Source organism: Oryctolagus cuniculus, chromosome X (assembly GCF_051225735.1).
Source record: "Oryctolagus cuniculus isolate XC-2025 breed Fujian yellow rabbit chromosome X, ASM5122573v1, whole genome shotgun sequence".
In the NCBI taxonomy this organism is placed as follows: Eukaryota; Metazoa; Chordata; class Mammalia; order Lagomorpha; family Leporidae; genus Oryctolagus; species Oryctolagus cuniculus.
In genome coordinates, this window is record NC_142888.1 from 7,676,473 (window position 1) to 7,696,581 (window position 20,109).

At 48.0% G+C, this 20,109-nt stretch overlaps 1 protein-coding gene and 1 long non-coding RNA gene across 2 annotated transcripts in view; one reads left to right on the forward strand and one right to left on the reverse strand.

Annotated features, from left to right (window-relative positions):
* Positions 1-225: 225 nt before the first annotated feature.
* SMS (spermine synthase) overlaps positions 226-20,109 on the forward strand; it is a 49,123-nt gene continuing 29,239 nt past the window's right edge. The window contains exon 1 of the mRNA XM_008272445.5: positions 226-571. Within this exon, the coding sequence (XP_008270667.2) occupies positions 523-571 (49 nt within the window). The 5' untranslated portion in view covers positions 226-522. The remainder of the gene's footprint in view (positions 572-20,109) is intronic.
* Positions 7,868-14,569, reverse strand: LOC149119543 (uncharacterized). The gene is made up of 2 exons (XR_016228254.1): positions 14,468-14,569; positions 7,868-8,109 (listed from the first exon to the last, which is right to left on the reverse strand). It is a non-coding gene; the product is annotated as an uncharacterized LOC149119543 (long non-coding RNA).

Here is a 20,109-nt window from a genome sequence, read left to right on the forward strand (position 1 = left end):
ACGGTGGCGTTAAGAAAAAGAAAAAGGCCGACAGGATTTTGAGATTACAGGGGTGGGTCCTAGCATTTTATTTTCTCGCCTTGGCCAGGAAACAAGAGGGGCCTCAGCTAGGGGGAGGTCTACGGGGAACGTGTATGGGGTGGGGCCCCCCGGAAGTCGTGCTGCGCTGTTCAAACCTAAGGTGACCTAACGGATGGCGGGAGCGCCCGCCCGAGCCTCAGCGCCGGGCGCGGCCATTGGTGACGCACGCCGGGGAGCACGGCGCCCACGTTTCCACCATTAGCGAGGCCTCACACCCGGCGCTCCAAGTTCGGGGGCTGGAGGCGTCCGCGCTTCCTCCCTCCCCGAGGCCGGCCGGCCCCGCCCCCGCGCCCTGGGTCGCTCCCGGCGGCCCCTCCCACCTCCTGCTCCTGGCCTCCCCCGGCGCAGCACACTCCCCGCCGGCCGCAGCCTGACACGCCGCGCGGCCCCCAGTCTCCCGCAGCCGCCTGCCCCAGGCATGGCACAGGGCCTCGCCTCACTATGGCAGCAGCACGGCACAGCACGCTCGACTTCATGCTCGGCGCCAAAGGTGAGGGCGCCGGCCGCCACCTGCCCGGCCCTGGCGCCACGGGTCCCACCGCCCCTCGGGCTGCGGGCTGCGGCCGGGCGGGGCGCGCGCCGCGGGCTGAACAATGCGGGCGGCCCGTGCAGCGCCGCCGTTTCCCCGGCCGCCGCGCTGAGCTCGCTGCGGGGCCGCGTGTACCGGTGACCGGGCGGAGGCCGAGCTCCTGCTTGCGCTGCGCTCCCTCCGCGGGCCACCGTGCGGGGCCTGGAGGAGCCGTGCCGCCCTTCTGGGCCCGGACTGCCCACTAAGACACGCTGCTCCCGCACCCCCGTGGGGAGAGAAATACCCTTCAGCCTGCCTGGCGCGGGTGGATTCACGCCCCCCCCCCCCCCGCCGATCCCACGGGGCGGGAGTATAGGGCCCGCGGTGGATCGAGGTGTGGACCCGCACGGCGGGCCCGGGTTGGGGGTGTGCGCCACGCGGAGCCGCCCGCGAGACCTTTTCCTGTTGGTGCAGGCGGGTAAATTTCCCTCCTGGGGGTGGGGGTTCCCCCTCGTGAGGCGTTCGGGCTGGGGAAGGACCGCGGCCGCGCTGCGCTTGCAGGATTCTTAGCTGACTGCGTAGGAGACGGATCCCCCGGAAAGCGACGGGGGACGGGAAAAGGAAGCGATTATTATTATTGGGGGTGGGGAGGGATGAAGTCTGGGCGCGGGAATTACAACTCCCCGAATCCAAGGGGCTCAGAACGCAGGGCTGGCCAGCCCAGAGAGGACGCGAGGCACCGCGGCGTGCTGGAATTTGGAAGGGGAGGGGTACTTGGCGGCATCCTTTCTTTGGACGCCTGTAACATGCGGTCGGGGAAGGTGGGAGTGCCCGTTCTTTATCGCTGATGCCGTTTAAACCTGGGACTGCTGCAGACTTGAATCCGCTTCGCCTTCGCCGCTGCTGGATGTCTCAGCCACACAGTACTTTCTCATCGTTCGCCTCCAATTAGATGGAGCATCCTTTTCTGTTACCATTTTTGAACATTGATTTTTCTCCTTCTGAACTTGTGATTAACTTTGCATTGTCTCCCCTGTATTTAAAGGATTTTCGAAGGCACAAGATTTCCTTAAAAAAGAGTGAGGAGCTGTAAAACGGGGTTTGAGTCCTGCGTTTTCTGATCGGCTCCACACGGGACCTTGGGTTTTGTCTCAACCTTTCTGAGCTGCATCTTCCATCCGTAAAATAATGGAAAGACGTTTCTTTTAGTATTAAAGGCGTAGCTATAAAACACTATAGGGCTGTTAAGCACTGGCAGTGTATTTGGGTAGTTAGAAATGACTTGGAGAAAAAGCTTATTTTAGGTTCCAGGTTTCTTAGCTGAGGGGGAGACTGCTGGGGGGAGAATCATAAGGTAAAAAAGGGTGGTGGAGCTGATGGGTGGAGCTCTGTTTTAACAGAGCTCAGGTTTTCTTGAGTAATTATCTTTCCAGTTTTAGGTCCGAATGTTTCATGAAATTTCTAGCATAGAGAGTTTGGTGGTGAGTCAGACATGAGGAAAAATAGTGCCTGAGTGTGGTTCAGGGTCACCCAGCTGATAAGGGGAATGGTTCCTGCTGTGAGCTCCCTGTGAATGCTCACTTATCTTTATTGAGCCTGGATTTTCTTCCAGACTTAGAAGGAGAGCAGTCTTCAGATAGGGCCAAATTTCTGGCACTTCCCTCAGTCTTTAAACCTCCTTAAACTTAATTCCGCTATTGCCTCCTCAAATGCTGGGTCACAATGGACTGCTTCTCTAGTTTGATTGTGAAAATGGGGGAAAAAACATTGACTTACCTGCAAAATGAAAAAGCGACTGAATTGGCTAATACTGGCTAGACAGGCAGAGAGAACCAGGGAGGCATACTTTGGAAGGGAGAAGAAGCTGGCAGGTTCTGAGTTGTGGGAGTGGCATCTAACTTTGGTGCTGCGTAGAGGAAGTAAAAGTGAGGATTCCAGGGGTATGTGTAGAGCAGAATAGAAGTCTGTTAGGAGGGAAAATGAAGTATTAGCTATTACTCTTTCAGCTGTCAATCTTCAAGATGAGGATGCTTTGATGGCAAGGAGAAGAATGTTCTAGAAAGAAAGAAGTAGAGAGATGTGCATATGTATCTTTGTATCTTTGTCAGCTCTTGGCTCCTGACAGGTGTTCTGATAGTAAGAATTCTGGGTCTTTTTTTTAAAGATTTATTTTATTTATTTGAAAGTCATAGTTACACAGAGGAGGAGAGGCAGAGAGAGAGAGAGAGAGAGAGGTCTTCCATACGATGGTTCACTCCCCAGATAACCACAACTGCCAGAGCTGTGCAGTTCCGAAGCCAGGAGCCAGGAGCTTTTTCCAGGTCTCCCACGTGGGTGCAGGGGCCCAAGGACTTGGGTCATCTTCTACTGCTTTCCGATCGGAAGTGGAGCAGCCGGGACTAGAACCAGCGCCCATATGGGATGCCAGCGCTTCAGGCCAGGGCTTTAACCTGCTGCGCCAAAGCGCTGGCCTGAAAACCCTGGGTCTTAATAACATTCTTCCCTGTCACTTCATCTGGAGTGAAGCAATGCCACCTTTGCTCTCTGTATCCTTGTTTGAAGAAAGGGGGCTGGACTGGGATCTTCTTTTAGCAAGGGGCACTTAGTGAGAAATCCACGTGTGAGGTCTCCAAAAACATTTATTTTAATGATAATGAGTCAAAAGGCATTTCTCTTGGCATAAGTGAGTATTGGATGTGACTCAACAGTGAGTCAAATGCCTGTGGAGCCAGGCTGCTGCTGCTTTTTTTCTCATTTGTCAGAATCCTTGCTAATGGTACAGTTCCATGATGTGATTTTAGTGTAATTAAACTTGAACCACGTAGTTATGTTATTTTGCCATTCCGTGTAAGTTATCTACCAAGTGCAAGCCAACTAGCATCCAGCAGCCACCAAACCATGAAGAGCAATTGTAGGTTGGGCTTGGTGGTGCCCATTTAGTGTCTGGTTGATGACGTAACCCAGGAAGTTTGTATTTTTGCTTAAAAAATTTCATCTTTGGTCATCTTGTAGGTGAAATATTGGATTCTGTTGGCTCTTGAGTCCAGAAAACATTTTGATTTTTGGCATCTGAGGCTAACAAGAGCAAACTCATCCCATGTTTAGTTGAGGCATCTCTGGGCTGGTAGCCTCATGGCTGGTTCTTAGTCTAATGTGCCAGGCAGGGTCCTAGTTACCCAGAGGTGAGTGAGGCGTCATGGCCCCTACCTGCCCTGTTGGAGCAGACAATCTAGCAGGCCAGCCAGCCCTGGAAAGGCCTAGCAATCCTTCTTTCCATGTCCATTTCTTGCGCTGGGCTGGGCATGGCTTTGAATGGAGATCTCAAAGATCTATTTCCTGGGGCCGGCGCCATGGCTCACTTGGTTAATCTTCTGCCTGTGGCACCGGAATCCCATGTGGACACCAGGTTCTAGTCCCAGTTGCTCCTCTTCCAATCAATCTTCCAATCTCTGCTAATGTGCCTGGGAAAGCATCAGGATGGCCCAGGTACTTGGGTCCCTGCTACCCATGTTAGAAGCTTCTGGCTCCTAGTTTCCTTCAGCCATTGGGGCCACTTGGGGAGTGAACCAGCAGATGGAAGAACTCTCTCTGTTTCTCCCTCTCTCTAACTCTGAGGGGCCAAAAGACAGACTTAATGACAGCAGTCATATTTACAAACTCAGGACCCATCCTCATACTTCTAAAGGGAAAGATATGCATTGCTCTCCCCTAATGGATGCGAACCAACATTCCACCATAACCATTCCATAAATTTAGTCCACTTAATCAGTATTTAACAAACATCTACCAGGTATCAGAGCAGTGTCCAGGAAATAGATCTTTTTTTTTGACAGAGTTATAGACAGCAAGAGAGAGAGAGAGAGAGAGAGGGAGGGAGAAAGGTCTTCCCTCCATTGGTTCACTCCCCAAGTGGCCCCAATGGCTGAAGGAAACTAGGAACCAGAAGCTTCTAACGTGGGTAGCAGGGACCCAAGTACCTGGGCCATCCTCTGATGCTTTCCCAGGCACATTAGCAGAGATTGGAAGATTGGATTGGAAGTGGAGCAGCTGGGACAAGAACTGGTGCCCATATGGGATGCTGGCATTGCAGGCGGTGGCTTTACCCTCTATGCCACAATGCTGGGCCCCAGCAACATGTGCTTCTTAAGTAACATGCTAACTAATAAGATGTGGCAGCAGGGCTAATAACATTTTGAAGCAGTGCTGAACAAAATGGATGTTTGAGCTGTAATGTGATATGAAAAGTTTAGTTTTATTGGTGATAATGGCCAGGAGTAGGTAATTACGTATTGTTTTTGTCCACAGACCCATCCTCACTCCTGCCCCAGGTTCATACTCAGACTGGAGAGAGAGACTGCCAGTTATTCTAATTCCTTTTTTTTTTTTTAAGATTATGTGTATTTAAAGGCAGAGTTACAGAGAAAGACAGAGAGAGAAAACTTCCATTCTCTGGTTCACTCACCAGATGGTTGCAACCGCTGGGGCTGGGCCAGGCCAAAGCCAGGAGCCAGGAGCTTCTTTTAGGTTTCCCACGCAGGTGCAGGGACCCAATACTTGGGTTATCTTCTGCTGCTTTCCCAGGCGCATTAGCAGGGAGATGGATAGGAATGTGGAGCAGCTGAGACTGAAGACTTGCACCAACACTCTTATGGGATACCAGGATTGCAGGCAGTGGCTTAACTCCTCCACGCTGACCTCCAGTACTTTTTTTTTTTTTTTAATGATTTATTTTATTTATTTGAAGACAGTTTACAGAGAGAGAGAGAGAGAGAGGTCTTCCCTCCGCTGGCTCACTCCCTAGATGGCCGCAGCGACCAGAGCTGTGCAGATCTGAAGCCAGGAGCCAGGAGCTTCTTCCGGGTCTCCCACAGGGGTGCAGGGGCCCAAGGACTTGAGCCATCTTCTACTGCTTTCCCAGGCCATAGCAGAGCTGGATCGGAAGAGGAGCTAGCTGAGACTAGAACCTGCGCCCATATGAGATGCTGGCGCTTCAGGCCAGGGCTTTAACCCACTGAGCCACAGCGCTGGCCCCTGGCCCCCAGTTCTTGAGTGGGTTTGAACCCAAGGCCAGCACTGTAGGCAGAACACAAAGGCCATCACCTAATAATTGCCTCGGGGCTAGCATTACACATTCTTTTATGTAATCTCCAAAATAATGCTCTGAGTAGGTCTGTTATCACCATTTTAGTGAGGAATAAATAGACCCACAGAGGGGTTTCACCCTTTCAGTGGTATACCTGGAATTCAGGATCATATTTGTTTGATCCCAAGAGCTGATGCTTGCACAGTTGTGCAACTTGTTAGTCTAAAGGAATGATTCTCAGGTGACTGCTCCCCGTCCGCACCGTGGGAGACGTTTGGCAGTTTCTGGAGACACTTGGTTGTCACAGCTGGGAAGGCGCTGCTGGAACCCAGTAGGCAGAGACCAGGGATCCGGCTGAACACCCCGTAATACACAGGACAGCCTCCCACAGCACTGGCTGCGGTTCAGTTCTTAGAGGGAGAAACTGGTGTAAGTTCTAAGTAGGCCATTTCGGCCACCTGGGTGATGAGTCCTCAGCCTCATCTTCCTTGTCCTTGTGGAGGTTTCCATTATGCACACACCTTGTTGGGGAGAGGGTGGTTTACACCGGCCTCAGTCTTAGGAGTGAGAGCTTGGCCTGTACTTTCTATGCAGCGGAGCCTGTGGCTTGTGATCCTTCCTCCTGGCTTTGTTCAACCAAAGGCCTCCACATGGAGCTGCCACTCCCCTGTGTGCTTGCTGAGCTCCTTTACGATGGGAGCAGATCTTTGTGTGCTTTGAATGGCTTTAACTGTCTAAGTATAAAACTTAATCCAGCTTTCTTTGCATCGAAGTGTTGTTAAGAAGTAGGAAAAGCTTGTTTCCCCTGTTCCATTCCTGCTTTATCTCCCTGTGGGAGAAGCCACACTGCTCTGCACAGGCCCTGTGGCTTTTCACAATGAAGCCTTGGGGGCTGATGACTGGGAGTGGGAAATGCCTGCTTAGGCCCTGCTCTAGGTCGCCTAAATTTGCATTTTGGGTCCTCTGCTTGCCAGTAATTCTAATGCAGATTAAACTATGACAACCACTCCACTGGGTTCCTCTTAAAAAACAAAGAACTTGCCTGGGGAGCCACTGACACACCCACCGCAGCCTTAGTCCCATCACCTAGTTCTCTTCTGCCTGCGGAACACTCAAATTCCTTGCTCTCCTGTTTTCTGGCTTCAGTTTCTTGGCCCACGGTCTCTCCGTTTGTCTTCCTTTTGGAGGCAGCTTTGGTCTTCAGGAACCCGCTGACGGTGCCACTGTCTTTTTTCCCATTTAAAAAACCTGTGCATCACCATCGCTGCATGGATAAAGTCTGAGTTCTGCATCAGCACATTCAAGATCCATTTCTACCCACGGTTCTCACCTCCCTCAGTGTGCACCTGAGCCTCACTCACGGGCCTGTGCTTCCAAGTGGCCAGAAGGCACCTACACTCAGAACTGATGAGCTTTGGGGAAGACATTTTGTGCGTTTCTCCTAGGTGTTTTCTCACACATTAATTGTGTTTGAAAATGTGTTCGAGATTGCTTGGGGGGAGTCTCTAGTCGGAGATTGCCTGCCTTTGCTATGCTCTTCGGCCTTGTTGGGATTTTTGTTTTTCTTTTTTAAGCCATCTTTCCTCCAGTACTGTGAAGGATTCTTAATTGTAGTGCCTCTCCTCCATATGACTCCACAGTGAACCATCTCACAATGCTGGGAATTGGTTTTGTTGGCTTGCCCTTCGAAAACTGTGTAAGCCATAATGCCATAATGATTCTTTTTAGAGTGCAGTTCCCAAGTGATACCCATTTCTTTAAACCTATAAAGGTAGCATATGGTAAAATGAGTTTGTACTTGGTTTTGAGAAGCCTCCTTTTAGTTCTCATTGGGCACTTCTCTGTTGTTTTAAATGCCTTGGAAGGGATGCTGACTGCTTAAGAAATTGATGCCGTAATAAAAGCATTAGGGGCGACTCCTACCCTGGCTAATAGGGGAGAAGAACTTTTTTGAGCAATCTGAAGCTCTGCGTGAGACATTAAGAACACATTTTCCACTTTAATAACTGGTAGACATTTGTCTTTTTTTTTTTTTTTTTTGAGGGGAGAGAGCTCGTTTGCTTTTTGCAGTGGGAGAGTTACGGGTTTGGAATCTTCTCAGCCCTTTGGTAGATAATTAAATCGGCTGAATTTGAACCAAAAGTTGCAGGCCTTAGCCATTTTTTCAGCAGATTAAAAACCCTGAAAGAGCTGGATTTTTTTTTTAAAGATTTACTTATTTATTTGAAAGGCAGAGTTACAGGGAGGCAGAGGCAGAGAGAGAGAGAGAGAGAGAGAGAGATCTTCCATCCGCTGGTTCACTCCCAAATGGCTGCAACGGCCGGAGCTGTGCCCATCTGAAGCCAGGAGCCAGGAGCTTCTTCTGGGTCTCCCACTTGGGTGCAGGGGCGCAAGGACTTGGGCCATCTTCCACCGCTTTCCCAGCCATAGCAGAGAGCTGAATCGGAAGTGGAGCAGCCAGGACTTGAACCTGGTACCCCATATGCCTGGCACTGCAGGCGTTGGCGTTACCCTCTGTGCCACAGCACTGGCCCTAAGAGCTGGATCTTTAACAGTTCTGGAAAGTTAGAGCTTTTGATTTTGAACTTGGTACCTAAAGTGGCCTTTGTAATTTGAATTGTGACAACTGTGGTAATCTTTCCCAGATAAGGACTGGTTATAAAGTTACTAGAATGTGATTAGGTGTTTGTAAAAAACGTGTTTAATAAAGCTGATATTTCATTTTGGGGGCTAATGCATGTTCCAGGCGTTTTAATCCACCATTTCACTGCAGACGTAACCCTAGCCTGTTGGTGTGTGCTGCAGCTCCAACCACCATTTCATGGTAGTTTAATTACAGGCTCTGTTCTTTTGAAAAGTTGGGAAACCTCTTAAATTGATTCACCAAACCAAGTATGTAAACCATGCACAAATGCGCTTTTAAACCCTTACAGCTAGGCACTTTTCCAGACCCCAGGAAAACTAACTCTGAAGCCTTAAGGTGTGGTGCGTCTGGATTTTTTTGAAACTGACACTTTTATCTGTGCTCCTGAAGAGCTGTTGAGCTAGTGGCCATACTAGTGATCAAATGTTAAGGCCCAAACTCCAAAGGAGCTGGTCAGAGCCAGTAGCATGTTTGGATTCCTGAGCTAACTTGATTCTGGTAGTTGAACATGCACCCTAATTCCTAGCTCTTCACAAAGGCGCTAATGATACTAAAAATCCCACACACTGCGTTGTTGGGTGGGATGTCCAATAAAATGTTTGGAAGCATGTCAAATGATACATAAAATACTTAACACTGCTTGTAATACTTGGGGCCTCGTACTTTGAAATGGTGCCAGTGGATAAAGATGTGCAGATAGAAAAAGGTGTGAATTTTGCTTACTGAAAAGATAAGGAAAGTTCTGGCAAGAGAAGAGGCAGAAAATAATGGGTTGGTCTGTGCTTTGAAAGTTGGTCTACTTTACTAAAAGGGTCTCCCTCAGTTACTACAACAGAATTTTTAAAGGATACTTTGATGTACCTGACTGCATTTTTCCACTAGCGTGAAAATTTCTCCAGTGAGAACAGCGAGTGATTTCTAGGATGTTGTTATTTAATACCAGATCGTCTCTTCGCAGGGACTATAGAATATCATAGTGGTAGAGCCAGACTGCAGTGTGCCGGCGGGCCTTCGGAATTTCTCTCCTGGTCTCACAGGGTAGAGGTGAATAAAAAATGTGTCCCAAATGTGTACAAGGAATACTTTTTGTAGATGGGTGTCTTGGATTAGGCTTTGGGCAATAGGAGTGGTATAGGTTTTATAGATGGCTTGACATTGAATCGTTGAACTGTTTAGTGCTTTTTTTTTTTAAATCCCTTTTGCATAGAAGAATCTGGCTTTCTTTGAAGAGGCTGCAGAAACTATTCAAATAGTAGTTTATACATTTGTCTTTTTGAATATAGTTTTTTTTTTTGAAGCAAATATATTTGTTTTTATTTTCCCTCACGTACAAATACAAGCAAATACAACCTGAGATGTAAAACTCACTAGGAACAAAGCCATCACAGTGCACAGCGAAAGCAGTTAATACTGGGACATTTATAGTCTAAGCTCTCCACAGTCCGGTTGTCCTCTTTAGATGTGCAGGTAGATTTTTTGTTATTTAAAAGCAATACTGTTCAATGGCAACAAACTTGAATCATAAGTGCTAAGAAAGATTCAAAATAAAATGGCATTTTCATTTTTCCTTACCAAGATCTGATATATTTTTTTTCTCTTATCAAAAAACTTCATGCATCACCCAGTTCCCCAGTCAGGTTGGTGTGATTTATAAAGCCATTTATTCGATCATTTACTTGCACTTGTCTTTTTTTTTTTTTTTTAAGTTGTGCACTGCTAAAAGGCTTGAAGCACTTAGTTTTCCTTTTATATTGTTAATTGTCTTTGTGGACTCATTAAGAAAACATTTTGCTTAAATGTTGCTAATTGGGAAATTAATACATATTGTCAAACAAACAGAAAAACTGTGTTTTGAAAGTCCTAAAGAATAGAAATTTGCATATTGAACAACTAAGACCAAAAAACATGCTATATTTCTCATGTCTTCTAGCTTTAAAAGTCACACAAAGACAATGGGATCAATTAAAGAGTAGCATGAATATAGTTTTAAAAGTTATTTTCTCATTTTAGACTGTGTACGGGGTAGCAAAATATAAAGGGAACTCTGTAATCCTGTTACAAGTAAATAATCACCTTGCTGTGTAGGACAAATGGCTTATTCTTGTATACGTACTCAGGAAGATGCTATAATGTTGTGGTTAAGAGCACTGGATTTTAGAGCCAAACTGCTTGGGTTTGAATCCTGGCTACACCACTTGCTGGTGTGTGACCTTAGACAAATTATTAACTGCTCTGTGCCTTCCTGAGCTAGCCACACTTCATTACTGTGTTGAACAGCAGCCGTGAGAGCAGTCATCTGGGCCTTGTTCCTGATCTGAGGGGAAAACATTTGGTCTTACCATTGAGTATTAAGTTCCCCTCTGTAATTATTTTTCTGTGTGTTTTTATTTACCTTGAATAGTTGTTGAATTTTGTCAGATTCTCTTTTTGCGTGAATTAATATGATCATCTGATTATATAGCAGATTACATTGATTTTCAAGTATTTAACCAGTCTTGTGTACTCTGGAGTAAATCCCAGTTGTTCATGGTATATAAATGTTTTTCTGTGTTGCTGAACCTTATTTGCTAAGTGTTTTGTTAAGGAGTTTTGTGTCTATATTCATGAGGCATGTTGGTCTATACGTTTCTTTATTTAGACTGTGTTCATCTGGTTTTGATATCAGATAATACTAGCTTTATAAAATTAGGAAGCTTTCCCTTCCCTTTTCTGTTTCCTGGAAGAGATTGATCTGTATCCTCAAAGAATCCTTTTTGCTTGCTGTGTTTGTTTCCCTGTAGTTTTTCTGTTACAGATTTCACGGACGTCTGTCCTCCCGATCCTTGCTGCTGGGAGCACAGATCAGTGATTAGAAACTTTGAAATGGAGACTGGTGCTCTCAGATATTCCCAGTCCTCTAGAATAAGCTTGTTTTCTCTTGGTTGCCAATGTTACTTCCATAGTATTTTTTAAAAAGCAGAAGTCCTAGTTATGTTATTGGCTGTTCTGATTTTTGCAGTATTTAGTAAGCTGCTAAATTGAATGTAAGAAGTATTCCTCAGATTATTCAGGTCTCAAATTTTGAAAAGTGCCTCCTGGAAATTCAGGTTAGAGTTACAGCTGACTGTCCTTGTTGCTTAGGGATTTAGAGCTAGGAAATACCTTAGACCAAGGACTCACAAACCAAAGCCTTTGGACCGGATCCTGTTCTGGCCTGATTTTCTATGACCTTCTAGTGGAGGTTAAGATTTATTTATTTGGAAGTCAGGTTACAGAGACGGAGAGAGAGAGAGAGAGAGGGAGAGATGTTCTTTCTGCTGGCTCACTCACCAGATGGCTACTACGGCCAGGGCTGGGCCAACTCCCAGGAGCCAGGAGCTTTATCCAGGTCTCCCATGTGGGTGGCAGGGGCCCAAGGACTTGGGCCATCTTCCAGTGCTTTTCCCAGGCCATTAGCAGGAAGCTGGATCAGAAGTGAAGCAACCTGGACTCGAACTGGTGCCCATATGGGATGCTGGTGCTGCAGGGTGGCAGCTTTACTCACTATGCCACAATGCCGACCCCTAGCTGAACAATTTTAAAGGGCTGTAAAACACACACACAGAAGAATCTGAGACTTGATTTGGTCTGCACAACCTGGCCACTTTATTATGTGGTCCTTTATAGAAAAGGTGACTTTTCACTGCCTTTTATGCCACCTAGGTCCAGTGATGGTAGTTTCCTGTCTTGGAGCCATCTGGAAAAACGTTGAAGTACAGATTCCCAGGCCCCCCACATGGCTCTGTTCTCATCTGGAATCCATCTGTAGCTCATAGCCCTCTCCATGTTTGGGTAGAGTTTTGATTGGTGGGCTTTGTCTTTCATCCCCAAACTGCTCTCTGGAAACGAGCACTTTTCTCCTGTTTCCCAGCACCGGGTAATCTCCTTGGAGGTCTCTTCTGAAGGACCCCCGGGATGTAACGTTGCTGATGCTGCCCTGACAGAGCCAGGGGGAGGCTGAGGGGCCTCCTCAGGGACAGCTCTGAGAGAAATGTGATGTAATCCAAACTTTTATCTTTCAGAAATTCATGCTATCTTTCAATTTCATTTTTGCCACAAACCTTTTTTTTTAATATATATTTTTTAATTTACTTGAAAGGGTTATAGAGAGAGGGAGAGAGATCTTCTATCTGCTGGTTCACTACCCAAATGGCTGCAATGGCCAGGGCTGGGCCAGGCTGAAGCCAGGAGCTTCTTTTGGGTCTCCCAAGTGGGTGCAGGGACCCAAGGACTTGGGCCGTCTTCTACGGCTTTCCCAGGCCACAGCAGAGAGCTGGATCAGAAGTGGAGTACCTGGGACTGGAACTTGTGCCCATATGGGATGCCAGTGTCACAGGCAGAGGCTTTATCTGCTACACCACAGCACCAGCCCCCCCCCCCCAACCTTTTGAAATATTCTTGAAACCGCACCCCCCTCCCACCACTGTGCAGGTCTGCCTGCTTTTCTTGATCCTTGCTTTGGTTCCCTTCTTGGCAGAGTTAACTCTTTTCTTTTTCTGATAATGTGTTCATTGACCTGCTGAGGCCCATGGTGCAGTTGAAAGAGTTACACAGAAAGAGAAGAGGCAGAGAGAGAAAGAGAGAGGTCTTTCATCTGCTGGTCCACTCCCCACCTGGCCGCAATGGCTGGAGCTGCACTGATCTGAAGCCATGAGCCAGGAGCTTCTTCCAGGTGCCCCACGTGGGTGCAGGGGCCCAAGGACTTGGGCCATCTTCTGCGGCTTTCCCGGCTACAGCAGAGAGCTGGGTCAGAAGCAAAGCAGCTGGGACTCGAACCGGTGCCCATATAGGATGCTGGCACTGCAGGCCGCAGCTTCACCCGCTATGCCACAGTGCCGGCCCTTCTGCACCTTATTTTCTCAATTTTGACTCACATGGGGGTGACGTCAGAGGGTGAGGACAGCCTAGTTTGGGTCACTCGGCAACCCCAGCCTTGTGCTGCTCTCTGTGGTACAAGATGGTGAATCAGGAACTGGGATTTGTCTGTCTCTTTGGAAGACTCTCCTAGTCTTGCGGGGGACAGAGGCATGCTAAGGATGAGTGAGTGCAGTGTTGGATCAGTGTTTTGATTTCCAGACCAAAAGAGGGATTAGGATTGTAGGATTGTGTGTCACGTGCATTTTTCTTAGTCCTACTTTAATCTGCAAGGAGAGTGTCTCATGGATGACAGGTTGGTGTTACTTTGGCGTGGCCAGTTCCTGCCCACTGAGGGAAAGGTGACATGAGGTGGTCCTGCATGTCCGTGAGGGAGTGCCTCTTTAAGTGCTCTCCCGTGAGGGCTCTGGAAGGCATGGCAATGCAAACAGGTAGCAGTGCAGTCACTTTATGCTGTACCTTCACATTATGCTGTAACTTAGTGTTGTAAGAAATAGTCATTGTGGGCAGTGTTCTCTAAACATTCCCATCTGGCTTTCCTTAATGCGTGTTTGCGTGGATAGAACTTGGGTGTTAACTTCTGTGTTGGTGTTGCATGGCCACTAATCTGACCTCGTGGGGGCTTGTTTTTCTCTCTCTCTAGTTACTTTTTCCTGGTTGCTTTGCTTTTTTATGAACAGCAGAAACCGTGCTCTAAAATAAGCCCTCCCAATGGTGTACACCTTTGTCCCCTTCTGCATTTTCCAGCTATTGAAGTGAGGCCCGAGGCTGTGGCTGTGTGGTTTGTGGGGTAGCAGGCACTGCTGCCTTGTGCTGCGGCCATCTCCCGTGCCCGGGCCAGCAGCCACCCTGACACTGGGGAGGCTGGGCTGGTTGGGGCAGAGCCGGCCACCCCTTCCAGCCCCTTTGTCTGGTGCATGTTGTAGCTGAGGCTGTGCCTCGTCTGAGGCTTGTGGTGGTCGGAGGAGGTGAGAAACTAAGGTCTGGGGTTTTGTCTCTGTTGCCTGTGTTACCCCAGAGTTTGAGGGACTCAAAAGCTAAGGTTGTTTGGAGGTGTTTAGGACAGCTTTGCTCATGTGAGTCCCAGGACTTACACTTCTCTTGTTTAGTGTGGGGAACCCAGTGGTTTTCAGTCTACTCAGATTTTATGACCATCACCACAATTAATTTTAAACATTTTTGTCACCTCAAAAAGAAACCCCGTTTCCTCCTGCCCCGCCTCCCGCCTCCCGTCAGTGCCCTCTGTCTCTGGATTTACCTTTTCTGGCCGTTTCCTGCCAATGGAATGATTCTGTGCCCGCTCCTGTCACTTAGCATCGGCTTCTCAAGAGCGCTCCTCCCTCCGTGTTGTGTGTGGCCTGTGTCAGTGCTTCGGGCCTTTTATGGCCTGTGGTCCGGATATGCCACATTTTGCTTAGCCATTTATAACTTGACAGGCATTTGTGTTGTTTCTCCTTTTTGGCTGCTATGAGTCACGCTGCTCTGAACGTTCCCGGTGGTGGGCTTGGGTTTTGTGTGATGAGATTAATCATCGTGCAGCTGTTGTGAAAGACTGGACTCGGGAATGTGAGACCAAGCTGTGGAAGCAAGGCATGCCCAGGGAGCACCTGCTGCACCTTCGCTTTAATCCCTGGGCATTCTTTAGGCTTCTGGGCGTCTGAGAATTCTCCTCCTGGATGGCAGACTGCTTTTGAAGGCTGACAAGTTAACTTGTAATATAACCACAGTTTTCTGACTGTGAAATACGAAGGGTTTTCCTTTGTGTCCGTTGATTTTGCTAACCTGGGCAGCAGAAGGTGCTCTTGATCTGTCAGGCAATGCCGAGGCACCCGCTTGGGTGAGAGCAGCCCACTAGAGATGCTGTGCTCTTGTGTTGCTCTTTACAGGGGAGTCAGGCCAGTGGTGTGGGCAGCTCCCGGACACATGTTTGTTTTTACGCTTGAGATATAATTTGCGCAGAATAAACTCGAGTTCTGAGCAAAGGCTGCAGTGAGCCTCAGCGGCTGCATCCAGATGAGCACACGTGCATGCAGTCTGAAAGCAGCTCTCAGGGCTTCAGACTGGATTGTGCTCCCATTTCTTTCTTCCTCTTTTGGTTGAGGATTCTGTTGAGGAAGCACAATGCTGGTTTTTGTGCAACGGGAAACTCCTCAACCTAACCTGGAGTCTTGGGTTCTTCTGACTCTGGGGTTTGGGGGAAGGATGCCCACGGCTGTGCTTTCCCTTGCAAGGAGCTGCAAATAGGCTCCAAAGACAACCAGCCTCGGGGGGCCGTCTTTGGAAAGGAATGCCTGGAAGGAGGCAGCGGCAGGGCAGGCAGTGGGAGTAGAACGGACTCTGGGGCCTTGGGACCCTGGGTGGAAAGTGATAAGCATGCCGGGAAAGACAGGGCAGATGTAAGCGAGAATAAAGTGTGAGCGAGGGCATGGGGCTATGGAACTGTCGGGATCTGTGGAGTGGCTGGGTCAGCAGTGGGTGCAGGAAGTGAGCTAGAACAGGTTTGCCATTGTGTGATGAGGAGGAATGAATGATTGACTGCTTCTTGGGGCTTAAATAGCTTCAGCACATATGGAAGAGGGACAGAGCAATAGCGGGTGGGGTCTAGATGTGGAGGTACGGAATTTCCAGCTTTAATTTAAAAATATGGTTGGCGAGAGAAGCCCCATGCTGCTTGAATGTGAGAAAGCTCAAATGAAGGTGAATGTGCAGCTTCTCCCCCTCATTTTCAAAGGGGAATCTTCACCCATCGGCTGATGGCAGTGTAGGCCAGGCCCCGGGGCGCTCTCTGCATCCCAGCACAAGGCATGCGCATCACATAGCCTTTGGAAAGCCTGCACACCCCCCAGGATGTTCTTAGCTGAAGTTTTTGAGGTTGAAAAAACTTGAAGCTGCAAGCCTAGATCACTTGTAGAGAGGGGCAGGGTTTCTTCCTGGATGGTGAGAATTGCATTATTTGTTTTGGGCAGCTGCTAATGGAATTCAGCTTTATTAAGGAGTATTTTTGGCCCTTAAGCTGAAGAAGGGCCGGGAATATAACCAAAGTGTATTTTCCTGTCTTTTTGTCAGGTTGCGTGGAGTCGTCATACGTTGTTATTCAGCACAACTTTCTGAACTAGGAAAGACGGGTACAGCTACTCTACTTAATTTTCACACACAGGGCTGTCCGACGCCAAATGGATCAGTGATTAAATAGCAGGACCTTGAGGGATGGAAGGAACTAACATTGGTTCCACTTTCTGGTTGAGGAATTTAGGTCTGTGAGAAGTATCTTGGCCAGCTGGTTGGGTTGAGGTGGAGAGGCTCTGGTGGGAGATTTATGGGAAAAGCTTGAAGAGGGGGACCTTTCAGGGGGAACTTAAGTGGGCAGTGGTATACCCATCTGTGGGAAGTCACCAGCCTGACTGATTTCCAATTTAGGATTGGAATGGTGCCAAGGATGGTTGCACTGGAGCCAGGATCCAGCTGGATGTGCAGGTTGGGGCCTCGGCCATCTGCAGCTGATGTTCAGGGTCAGAGGAATGGAGTTCTCTAAGGGAGGCCTATTCATGGATCCGTGGGGGAACATGAGGCGGGGAGATGAAACTTGGGCTTGATTCTTTTTTTCTCCTTCCTGTCATCTTTTGGCTGTGGGGTATTGAATTTGGGCCGCATGAGGTATGAGGTATGAGTTTTTGTTGAATGAACTAAGCAGACAGGGGTCTAGAAATGGGGCCACTTCGTTCTTTGGTAGACAAAGGAGACATGTTGCCCTGGAAGGGGCCAGTGTGTGGCAGAGCACTTTGGAAGGCTGTGAGTGAAATACTAGCTACAGTATGTGTCACAACATCCTTCTTGTCTGACCTCAGTGGAAATGGGTTTTCTAAGAACTTGTGCCAAACAGCATTTTGTTGGGCTAGTTTGGATTATGGTTATCTACTTAAAAGTAGTGTGGTTATAGCTCTTTTAGCATTTAGATCTGCTTTTAAATTTTCTTCTGATTTGTAGACACTTAGGATGTTGTTATCTTGTGTTCCCAGATCCGGCTGTCTTCTGCTCCCAAGCTCATTTCAGCCACACGTAGCACACATAACAGTTCTCAGACTATATTGCCCCCATTTCTGTATTTGGAGCAATAGAGATGTGAAGTCTTTGCTAACTTTACTGACACTGAGTAGTTTTGACTGGAGTTACCTGAATCGGATGAGAAAAGTGCTTACATTGCATTATAGAGCAACTGTGATTCGTTTCATCATGTTACGTGCTCCATACTGGACAGGCATGCAGGTTAAAATTTGAAATCATTGTGAAGCATTTTCTAGGGAACGTCATGGGCTACCTGTGGTTTCAGATAGTGAAGAGTTCGGACTTTGATCAGACTTGTTTTGTTGAACGTTTTCTGTGACTTTGTGATGGCTTGGGTGTAATGAGTATGAAGATTATATTATAGGGGATTTCTTTCTCTTTCTTGTTGGGAGGTTTAGACGAGCCCTTCTCAACCAAGGCTGCACATTGGAATTTCCCAGGGAGATTTTAAAAATACTGATGCCTGAGTCCCACCCCCAGGTTTTTATTTAATTGCTCTAGCATGTGGCATCAAAGTTTTTGAACTCCCCAGTTGATTATGATGTATAGCTAGGATTGAAAACCACTGATCTGTATGTTCTAGAAACCCTGCATAGAGAAGGTGCTAAGGATGATGAATTCAGCCAAATGAAATCATTTTTCATTTACCTACAAACCATTTATTAAGCACCTGCAATGAAGATGACTAAGCAAGTCACTTCTCCAAGCCTGGTGGGGCTCATAGCATTGGCTTCCAGTTTTCTCTTTCAAACCTTGGTTTCAGAAAAGACTTAAGCTCCCATTTCCAGAGTCTTCCACAAGGGCTGGGAGCAACATGGGTGATTGGGGGGAGACCCCAGATTAGGAAGAAAGTGAATAGCAAGTGAGATAGACAGTGGGCGAAGTGGTGGCCCTGTCACTCCTGTGGATAGCCTCTTAGCAGGGCTGACGTTCCCACATGGCCAACGGGACCACAGGGCCCTACTCACCAACTGGGCATGTAGGGGAATGAACAGTTGGTGCTAGAACTATGTTCAGACTTGGCCCGTTTTTACTGACCTGGGGGGTAAGCCCATAGTGCAGAAACAAGGAACACTTCAAATTGGATTTCTTTTGTATCCGTTTTTGTCTTCCTTTTAAAACCTAGCTGGAGGGCTTCCTTTAGCCTCCATGGTTCCTTTCTGGTAATTGTGCCAGTGAGGAAAGGGGGGCGGCTGCCATGCTGGGCTTGGCTGGCAGTCAAGGCCTTTGCGAGCATCAGACAAAGACGCCCCCTTTCCTTGGCCCAAGGGACTGAGTTTGGTCCAGCTCAGCCCCCAGGTCCTGGTTCACCGCGCAGCCTGGTGGGACACCTGCAGAGCGGCCCTGCCTGGGTTGTCCCCTTCACCAGCATGGGGGATTTGTGATCTGTTTTGTTATGTGCCAACACAACCCAGTCTTGAGGCAATTTACCAGGAGTGATGATTTGTTTTATACACTTTGAAAACAGAAAACATCTGGTCTAGCCAAGACGGGATTGCATAATTGCACAGTGGCTTTCTTTCCCAGGCAGGCTGAGCTCTGCGGGCTAGGCACACTCACACTTTCACCTACTGCCCCCACCGAGGTTCTGGCACTTGCTCAGTGGGCTGACCTCCAGACAAATACAAATCAAACAGCTTAGTTCATTTTGTCAAGTTTGAAATCAGAAGATTTTTTTATTTTTTAAGCTGGGTGGAATTCAGTCTGAAACGCCACAGTTCTAGGATATAATTCAGACCTTCCTTTTTAATTTCCGGAAACCAATTTTGGAACAGCAAAGCAAGCTAGATTACTTTCTGCCAAATGAACTTCTCAAAGGTACAGTTTTGTTAGAAATACATGAGAGTTTAATGATTCATTGGGGCGCTGCTGCTGTGTTGCAGTGGGCATGCAATGTGGATTCTGCTCTTATAGCCTCACTGGGCTGTTTTCCTGGAAGTAGCCTCAGTTCACTCTTTATTTCTTATTTTTGCAATTTATTTGACAGGCAGAGTTAGACAGTGAAAGAGAGAGAGACAGAGAGAAAGGTCTTCCTTCCATTGGTTCACCCCTCAAATGGCTGCTATGGCCAGAACTGCGCCGATCAGGAGCCAGGTGCTTCCTCCTGGTCTCCCATGCCGGTGCACCTGCGCCATCCTCCACTGCACTCCCGGGCCACAACAGAGAGCTGGACTGGAAGAGGAGCAACCAGAACTAGAACCCGGTGCCCATATGGGATACCAGTGCCACAGGTGGAGGAATAACCAAGTGAGCCACGGTGCCAGCCCCCAGTTCATTCACTTTGATGATGGGTAGGGCTATGCTCTCTGGGCTCTCTGGCTGTACTCAGGTCCCATTTCCTACCCCCACCACCGCATGGGTTCAGCTGCCTGCAGAGAAAAAAAAAACCCTTCCTTGGGGGCGGACACTTGATGGATTTTTACTTACTTTTAATTTAGGCTCTGTCATCTAAATATTGTCCGGGTTTTGATTCTGTCCTGACTGCTCTGTGTTTGCTAATGTGGAAGCTAACAAAAATTAGGATTCCACTGCTTTTTTTTACCACTCTGTTTTCTGTTGTGTTGAAAATAGAGTTGTGGTGGGTAGTTTGCTAGGACTGCTGTTAAAAATCCTACAATCTGGGAGGCCTAAAAAACCAGAGATGGGCCAGCATTGTGGCATGGTGGATTAAGCCACTGCCTGAAATGCCAGCATCCCATATGAGTGCTGGTTTGAGTCCCTGCTGCTCCACTTCTGATCCAGCTCTCTGCTAATGGCCTGGGAAAGCAACAAAAGGTGGCCCACGTGCTTGGGCCCCTGCACCCATGTGGGAGGCCTGGATGAAGCTTCTGGCTCCTG